This window comes from Chenopodium album, chromosome 21, assembly GCF_948465745.1.
Source record: "Chenopodium album chromosome 21, dcCheAlbu1.1, whole genome shotgun sequence".
In the NCBI taxonomy this organism is placed as follows: domain Eukaryota; kingdom Viridiplantae; phylum Streptophyta; class Magnoliopsida; order Caryophyllales; family Amaranthaceae; genus Chenopodium; species Chenopodium album.
In genome coordinates, this window is record NC_137854.1 from 36,885,812 (window position 1) to 36,896,039 (window position 10,228).

Genomic DNA, 10,228 nt, shown 5'->3' on the forward strand with positions numbered 1-10,228 from the left:
TATGAATATGTTAAATGAGTATGACATATACTTCTCTCACTTGTTGTCTCCTCCCAGGAATCTTAATGGTGCCAAATCTGCTTTCAACAACAATAGCAGCATGTTTGTAAAGAGTTTTACTTGTCCTGTGAAATATGAGGGAGATATGTCAGATATCGACATCGAAGCAGAGGAATTCATCAAACAGAAGCTGAAGCAGCTTACGATCGATGGCGAAAATGATGTTAAAACTAAAGGATTAACTGGCCAAAAGGATGTTGCTAACAAGGGAGAAGATGAAGTTTACGTAGATGTCAAAGCAGAGGAATTTATCAAGAAAAAGAAATCAGAACTCGGGAAGGTCTTCATAAATGCAGGGTAAATAACTGCACATATTCAAGCTTTCATCTGTTTTATTTTTTATTTTTTCATTCTGTGTGCCTGGTTGAGCATGTATGGTTTCCATGTTGTTGTGTGTTCCTCGTTCGAACATAATTAATAGGACAAAAAAAAATACTTAGTACAAGTACTATTTATGTATGAAGTAAATGCATGAATATTTCTCTAATGGTTTGCCTATTGTACTTTGAGGTCACAAGTTTGATTCTTTTCTAGGCCTTGAAAGAGGGTTTATCTTTTCCTTATAGGATTCGGAAATGGGATAGGTCTAATACATTACCGTCCAAAAAGGAAAAACAAAATCTTGTATCTATTGCAGGGAAATAGTACACCAATTTTTACTTGTTTATAAGATTTTTGGTTTCTATTGCATAAAAAATGATCTTGTGATTCTTGTGCTTGCATTTTTATAAATGAATGCCATTAATCAGTTTCATGATTATTTTGCTAAAAAAGCTTAATATGGTTTAGTGCTTAGTATTATTAGTTAAAACAAAGGAAGCATTTTCCTATTATGTAGACAAAATATTAGCACATGGAAAGAATTACTCCGTACATTTCATCTACCCCTTTCCATGCTCAGTCACGTACTTATCATTGCTTTATTCAGGGCATGGAAAAGGGTGAAGAAGCCTTCCAACATTATTCACTGATAATTACATTTGCTTATGCGCAGTGTGTGTAAAAGTTTAGCTTAAAATCTCATGAGCCACATAGTAAAAACACTTTACATGCATGGATTCATGACTCGGAAGTCCATGCATGTGTACGTCTAATTTTGACACTCCAAAAATTGATTTATACATATCGGGTTTTCCATTGTATATCTCTGTCCCAGGATAATAAGGATATCAACTGATATAGTGTGAATGTCACAAGTCACAACACAAACACCCACAATTAGGTCATTTAGGTGATGACACAGGCAATGCTCTTCTGCTAGCTACTTTATAATAGCAGAATACTCGCATTAAAAAAAAGGACGAGTAATATGTAACACAACAAAAATGTCATTTTAGCACACTTTATAAGACCCAGGAAATTGTATTTTCTGGATACACATTACACATTCATAGAAGAAAGGCAGGACCGCAGGACCAGTGGACCGCAACATAAAAGTAATAAATTACCAGTAGTACACTCTGTAAGAAATAAAACATTTTAACCTATAGTTTTTATATTATTTTATGTGAGGGGTCAGTCATATAAAATAAAATAAGATAGAAATTGAAATAGGTCCACTAAATAGAGATGGCACCAATGATTGATGTTGCCAAGAATAGGAAGCCTTCACATGTGTTTAGCCAATAATAACTGCACATGATAAGAGTAGAAGAAGAAAGAAGAAAGAAAAATTAAAGTTTGTAAATTTTACCAAAAACCAAAACTGCCTAAATTTTGTGATGGACCATTTCTAGTAACATCATACTGCCCTCCACAGCATGTTACAGATTCAGACAAAAACTTTTTTATTCCGATAAATACAATTTTATTTTTATATATAAAAAATTATTATAAACAAATACATAAAGATTTACTTGTTACTTCTGATATCATTTGTTGCAGACCTAAAAACCAAACAACAACTACAACAACCTGGCCTCTTGCATGTTGAAACAACAATACCAATTTTGTTTGGATGCGAACTAGCTTAATTGGTTAGTTATCGTCGACATGGTGAGGTGATACCTAGAACTTGATATTGAATTGTAAAGAGCAATAAATTTGCACAAATTGAAAAATAAGACAATAAATTTACAGCAAAAATTCTTGAACCCTTCATTTTTTTTTTTGATATTATTGGTGCTTTAAACAAACACACAACAACACACTACAAATCTACAACAGCAAAGTTTCATTTTTTTTTTTCTCTACTTTGCTGGAAAACATAGGAAAATAAAAATGAAGGGTTCCAAATCAACAAAAGGAACCCTCTTCCAAAAAAAAAAAAAAAAAAAAAAAAAAAAAAAAAAAAAAAAAAAAAAAAAAAAAAAAAAGAGAGAGAGAGAGAATTAAATCAAAGAAAAAGGCTCCTCAAAAAGTCTCCCAAAAAAAAAAAAAAAGTGTGGTCATCCTCATCCTCAACCACCCACCTAAATTATCCCCCAAATTAAAAAAAATAATTAAAATTAAAGATTTGTTTAATTTAGTGGATGGATCTGCAAAGTGGACAAGTAGTATGATGATTATCAAACCACTTTTCCAAGCAATTTCTATGAAAGAAATGCTTGCAAGATAATTCACTCACCTCTTCTTCATCTTCAAATTTACACAAACAAACACAGCACTCTCCTTCAATCCCATTTTTCATATCTTCGTCTCGAATATTCTTATTTTTACCGTGGTAACTATTGTTGTTGATAGCACACAAATACTTGAATTGGGTAATTGAAATACCCCTTAATCGCCTCGTTTCACTTATACTAGTAGTTGTTGTTATTGTTGCGGTCGATGCTGATACGGTGGATGTTGTTGGATTCGTCTCGAAATTACTCGTAACCCAATTTACTGCCCCTACTAATTGAAGAAATGACCGCAGTAAATTCTTCAGGATTGCTACTGACATTACTGTGTTCATTACTAACACGGGTAAAACCCCTTCTGCTGGACTTGGGAAATTCGACAATCCCATATTTTTTTTGTTTCCTTTTTTTTCAACTATTTTTCAAATTTTTTTCAATTCAATAGATTTTAGAGAGAGAAAATAAGGGTTTTTTTAGAGAGAGAAACTTTTGGAGTTTTTGGAGGGGCTAGGAGTAGACAGCAAGAGGGGGTCAATTAATAAATAAGGAGGGTTTTTGTTGGTTTAATTAATTAACTAAACTAGATATGTGAGTTAGTTAACTTAACTATGGTTAAGGTTTTTTTTAAAAAAAAAATTAATAAAAAAAAGAGGGGTAGAGGTGGCCGGGATTGTTGACACGTGGGGATACGTGTAAGGTGTTTATAAGATGAAAGTTGTGATTAAAATCAAAAATTAAAAATGAAAAAAAATCAAATTGAGTAAAAAATAAGGGCGTGTTTGGAATTTTAGTTTTAGCGGTTCGCAAATAAAAAGGGAAAGTTTCACTTAGCCATGTGTTCTATTGATTCTATGACTACCAATAGGAGATTGGAATGTGGCAACTGGCAAGGTAGATGGAAGTGGGACCCATTTTTGTCACATCTAAGAGAGAGAAAGAAGAACTTTCTTGATTTAAGTGAAAAGCGTTAGTACGAGTATCTATACTATATATTAAAAGGCGTTCCTAATTAAGGATATACGCCACGTGTCACTCCTCTCTCCACTAAGAAGATGCCACATCACCAAGGAGAATTGATACATGTCAATTAAAAAATGTTTATATCAAGGATTGAACTCGGGTCATTAGAAAATAAATTAGAAGGCATACCATCTTTGCTGTCGAACACGTTAGTTTATTTATTCTTCCTAAATATAGTTAATGTATGACATGTGTTTTTTGTTTTTTTGTTTTTGTTATTTTTTTTTTTTACAAATCATTTTCTTCAACTAAATCTATAATAAAAGTATTTAAGTTTATTTTTTTTAAAAAAGTATTTATAATTAGTATAATAATGAAAACTATAATACAAAGTAAAGAATATTTAATGTATAATTTCGGGGCATCGTCCGGGCTATACACTAGTTAATTAAATTAAAATGCGTTGATACGGGTTTTCAAAAAAATGCCATGATACGGAATATAATGCAAGTAATTAGTGAGTAGTGCGGGCGTTATTTTATTAAAGGCCTTTTAAAACTGAAATCATCGTTATCAAACCAAATTGAGTTATTATATGTGTAATTTTTTTTTAATCTTGTGATTTGCATTTATATAAAAGTTTTTACATATTAATAACATACTCTCTCGATTTTAAAATACTTGCCCCACTTTCCTTTTGCGGTCGTTTTTAAGCTCCATTTCCTCATTTGGAAAGTTTTTACAATAATTAATTCATTTCGCAACAACCCCATTACCTCTATATTAATTTTATATTCTCGCTCCTTCCATTCTCTCCATTACTTTTGCTTTTTACAATTTTTTTTATTCTTCCAACAACCCCATTACCTCTATATTTTATTAATTTCTCCTAAAACTCCGCGCATGGAAAAATAGAGCAGGTATTTAAAAACAAAATAAGTAGTTGATCTTTGATATGAAAGGTTGAGGGTTCGAATCTTCTTATGCTTATATGAGGTCATTTATTAGTGTGCTATTGTTTCAAATTAATACGATAAATTGATAGGTTTTAGTAATAATATAGAAACTTCTAATATTTAAATTTCAAAAGTATTTTCCCTCAAAACAAAATCAAAAAATTAAATATGATAGCTCCACACCCAAAAAAAAAAAAAAAAAAAAAGCGACACACGAGTAGTGGTGATGTCAACATACTCAATTTTAGTAATAGTCAATAGATACATGATAAAACACTAGGCGAAAAAATGAATTAGCCATCGGTTCAAAACCCCCTATGCCACCGGTTTTGAACCGGTGGTCATTTGGGGGGTGGCAATACTCGGTTGAAAAGGCCACCGGTTCAAACCGGTGGCAAAATTAAGTATTGCCACCGGTTAACCGGTGGCAAAAACAGTTGGCGGTTTTTTTTTTGTATTAAATATAAATGCCACCGGTTAACCGGTGGCAATGTACATTATGTAATTTTTTTTTTTTTTGCCTTTTTCTTAAAGAAATATAATAGTACAATTAAATAAAAAAAATAAGAACATCAAAATCCAAATCAAACAATAACGATAAATATAATCGAAAATGTATAATATATAATCAAAAATAAATTACAATGTAGATCAATAAAATCGAAAGTATTTCCTACAAAAAAAAAACCGAACAATTACAACTAGTAAATAAAAAAAATTTACAATATAAGTCAGGAACTACTAGTACGATTTCCAGCCAACTAGTCAGGAACAATTACAACATATAAATCAAAAAAATTTACAATATAAATCAAAAAAAAAAATTAAAACATCAAAATCAAAATTCTTACATCTTGATTCTTCGGCTTCATTCTTCGATTTAAATTAAATCAACATACCTGCACCAATAAAAACAAAAAAAAATAAATCTAATAAAATAAATAAACTGCAAAAAACACAAAAATTAAATGAAAACCCAGAAAAAACACAAAAATTTAATAAAAACCCAAAAAAAACACAAAAATTTAATAAAATCTAATAAAATCAGTTTTAAACCCAGAAAAAACACAAAAATTTAATAAAAACCCAGAAAAAAAAACGAAAAATAACTCAGAAAAAAAAAACCCCAGAAAAAACCCAGAAAAAAAAAATTAAGCAAAATCCTAGAAATCATCAAAAAAACGAGAATTAAATGGAACTCAAAAAACAAATCGAATTGATTTTCAAAACGAGAATTAAAAACAAATTGAGGATTAAATCGAACTCAAAAAAACAAAAAGAGTTGAAAACGGATTGATTTTCACGAACTCAAAAAAAAAGGAAAAAAAACCCCAAAAATTAAATCGAATTAAAACCTAACCTCGTGCATGTCTTCGCGGTGTTGGTCTTGGTGGTCTTGGAAATGAAAGAGAAGGAGACGAGACGGAGATGATAGGGGATGAGAAGGAGAAGGAGAAGGAGATCGAAAATAGGGGATGAGAAGGAGAAGGAGATCGAAGAAGGGGATGATCGAGAAAGAGAAGATGAGAACAGAGAAGAGAGGGGAGAGCAGGAGAGAGAAAGAGGAGAGGGGAGAGGAGAGAGAAGGAGGCGCGGCTGATGAGAGGAAAAGGGTAGGGTTTGGGGTTTATAAGGGGGGGGGGTTTAACTCATTATTGCCACGGGTTCAAACCGGTGGCCTTTCCAATTTTTGCCACGGGTTTGGTTGAACCGGTGGCAATTGTTCTTTGCCTCATCCCGCCACTTAATTAAGCCACCGGTTTACAAAAACCGGTGGCCAATGAGCGTTGCCTTTTTCAATTTTTCTACTAGTGAAATTACATACTTAATGTTATTTATTCAAAATTCTTTTATATATACTCGGATGTAAATAGAGGTAAGTGCATGTAAGGGTGTTTATTTGCTCTGTTTTTATTTTATTTTATTTTATTTTATTATTATCATTATTATTATTATTATTATTATTATTATTCATTTTAAGATTTTAAAATAAACAAATAAATAAATAAAAAATAAATGTTGAGAAAATAACATTGAATACACCTTGTATTATTTCATATAGTACTACGGAGCAATTTTATAATATAAGGTTTTATTTTAACTGTATTTAAGACTATCTTTTAATGATCAATATATCTAATTACGTATCAACAATTATTATATTATAAAATAATGTTACTCTGGGTATAAAATTTCACATTAAAAAGAATCGATTAGTATATCACATACGGTCATATGGAGTAACTATGTCTTAATAGACTATGTGTTAGAGATAATATCGGAAAATATATGAATAAGAGAATAATATATTTAGGTTTATTATATATTAAGATATTATTTAAGTATATCTTTCAGGAAGATTGTTTCCTATCTTATATTCTTAGGTTTTGTATAAATACTCTACCTATTGTCAAAAAATACTTGGCACCACACGACGAGGCTACCTTGTAAGGACCCCACAAATCAATATGAACTAGATCAAACAAATTACTAGCCTTATTCTCACTAAGAGGAAAACTATCTCTAGATTGTTTTGCCCGAGGGCATACATCACACACTTTATTATTCTTTCTAATTGAGTTACTCACAGGCGGAAGTAACTTCAACACTTTCTCCGACGGATGACCCATGCGTTGATGCCACAGATCCACCACACAGTCCACTGCTAGCACCTTCACTTGCGGCACACCTCGGAAAAAATAAAGTCCGTTGTCTCGTTCACCCACGCCAATCACCATCCTCGTCGACTGGTCCTTCTAAGCGAGACTTAGATTTATTGCTCAGTAATTCAATAATTTGTTGAGCCTGATCGGACGTCACACTTGCAAGGCCTTGTGTGGAGGAATTTTGATTGCTGCCTACTGCACTATTGTTGTTCACGCCTCCCTGTACAGCATTGGCACGATGTGTAGTGGTCGCAGAGGTATTATTGCGCCCCCCACTAGCACCACAACCACCACTTTTTCCCCCACGAGCACCTCTGCCTCGACCTCGTGTGATATATTTGTGTGATATATTTTCCGTATTGATCTTATTAGGAGAATAATATATTTAGGTTTATTATATATTAAGATATTATTTAAGTATATCTTTCAGGAAGATTGTTTCCTATCTTATGTTCTTAGGTTTTGTATAAATACTCTACCTATTGATGAATAATAATCAAGCCATTCTATTCTATTCACTCCTCTCTATTAATTTGTCATGGTATCAAGAGTAGGTTAGATCTTGGGATACTTTACAAAAATTCCCCCCTGCCGGTGGGTTAGAAAATTAAACTCATCGGCAGGATTCATAAATTTTACCTAAAAATTCCGTGTGCAATTTTTTTTCTTTTTTGTGAGTTGATTCGAGCATGATTTTGCTCCTTTGGATATGAGTTTGATTTACTCTGAAAAACCAATAAAAGATTTGAGTGTGGTTTACTCTGAAAGACCAATAAGAAATTTGAGTGTGATTTACTCTGAAAAACCAATAAGAAATTTGAGTGTGGTTTACTCTGAAAGACCAATACGAAATTTGAGTGTGGTTTACTCTGAAAAACCAATATTTGATTGGAGCTCGGTTTTGCTCTGGAAAAACCAAAAATTGTTATATTTGCAGGTTCGAAAAGAATGACGTTCCTGTTTCATTGATGACAGATGAGTTCGAAAAGATGAACGTTCTCATCATTGAAGTGAAAAAAAACAAAATTTGAAGGCGACATCACAAGAGTGTGCATCTCGGCTTCAACAATTTGAAGAATTTCCAATCGCAACGTACGTGTTACTGCCGTTACGATTGCGGGAGGGTGTTAGAGATAATATCGGAAAATATATGTGTGATATATTTTCCGTATTGATCTTATTAGGAGAATAATATATTTAGGTTTATTATATATTAAGATATTATTTAAGTATATCTTTCAGGAAGATTGTTTCCTATCTTATGTTCTTAGGTTTTGTATAAATACTCTACCTATTGATGAATAATAATCAAGCCATTCTATTCTATTCACTCTTCTCTATTAATTTGTCACTATGAGAATAGAAACATTATACGGAGTAGGAGTGTACGACGTAAGAATTATCTACAAGTATAATTTTCCTATCAAGCTAAGCTTGGTCTAGTGGGAAATATTGTACCTGCCAACCTTAAGATTGGGGGTTCAATCTCCACTAGGGCATTTTGAGGGTGGGGATCCCTTGCTGTTCCCCCTCATTCTCAAAGTGTCTAATCCGTAAATACGAGACTAAAAAAACCACGAGGATTGAAGGTTCGGGTCCCTTATCGTTTTTAAAAAAGTAATAATAATCTTTCTCACATTTTTAACGATGAATTGAACCCAAGATTTACGCGTATGCTTATACTACTATGCTTACGTGTGGGCCGGTTGGTTGTTGTAAACAACCGGGAAATTTCTATAGTATAAAACAAAGGCCCATCTATGCTTATCATAGTAGGGGGCCATTTTAATTTTAATAAATTTAAAGCATTTGATTTGTTTAAATGAATTAATTTCAAGAAAATGACCATTTAATAGTAACTTTTTTAAAACTTACATCCTTTTATTTTGCTATAAACTTTTAAGACAAAAATAAAAAACAAAAATTGTAGAACAAAATAAAAATGAAGGTTTATCTTCAATGTGTGGTTATAAAATAGTAGAAATCATAGATTGGTGTTAGCTAGACATTATGTATAGCTTTTTAGCTTTTAATTTGAAAAGATAATTTGGCAATTTTCAAGTAGCTTTTTCATAGACTTTTGGTATACTAATTTATTTAAATTGGTGGTGGTAGTGGTGGGGGTGCTATCTTTTCAATCGGCATCATTTTGATGGGTTTTTAGTGTTTAAATTTAAGTCGGTTGTATTTAAGCCAACCCTTGAATTAGCTCTCTTTGTTTTGCAACTTGGCTTTCAATATGTTTCTTAGTTGTGTGCATGTGTTGATTTTTTTGGTTGATAGAAATTCTTTTGTTAACTTTTTTTATGTCAACTATATTATACTGTTTTAAAAGTAAATCACGATAATATAATCTTAAATTTATTAGTGATAAACTCGTATATGAGACACTTTGACAGATTTATATTACAAAATATGATATTGTGATATTTTAGTATTTTTTGCTATTTTGTAGATAATTTTTATTGATTAATCCATAATATTTTTGTGCCTTACATAAGTGTTTGTAATTTGTATGTTCCACCTCATGTAAGATCAGAATTGAAGATATTAACAAAGAAAGGTTGAGACATATCTATTAAACCATCACCTTTCATAGCTCCAAAAATGGAAGAATACAGATGACAAGAGAACTTACAATATAAGTTCCTTCATGTGATCATGTCCTTCCATTTACTTTATACTCAACTAACCAAATCAAAACAAAAAAACTTTACCTATTTCTATATAGTAAACAAAACAATGAAATCCTTACTTCATTTTATGGAGTAATTCTTTTATGCTTATGTCTTTTTCAATTAGAAAATAGAATACAAAAATCACTCTTCTAAATGAGTGTTTCTGAATGCTTCACTTGGAAAGTTATACTAATCCATAAAGCTACAACCATATCCGGAGTACATGAACTTTTTATTTAATACTCATTAGATATGTATGTGCGGATGTATCTTTAAATTGGACCATCTATTTTAAATTTAAAACTAAGTTTCATTGGAAGTCCTCCAAATCTATTTCCCTCGCCTAA

General features: G+C 31.7%; 1 protein-coding gene across 1 annotated transcript; it reads right to left on the bottom strand.

The window, feature by feature from the left end:
* Positions 1-1,725: 1,725 nt before the first annotated feature.
* Positions 1,726-3,129, bottom strand: LOC145601365 (putative E3 ubiquitin-protein ligase XERICO). Its single transcript, XM_081657376.1, has one exon. The coding sequence runs from the start codon at positions 3,008-3,010 to the stop codon at positions 2,525-2,527; it is 486 nt and encodes a 161-aa protein (XP_081513502.1). The 5' UTR covers positions 3,011-3,129; the 3' UTR covers positions 1,726-2,524.
* Between the last annotated feature and the right edge of the window lie 7,099 nt (positions 3,130-10,228).

What these genes read in the sequence shown, in the direction of transcription:
- LOC145601365 (XM_081657376.1), bottom strand. Translation starts at nt 3,010, where the DNA reads ATGGGATTGTCGAATTTCCCAAGTCCAGCAGAAGGGGTTTTACCCGTG.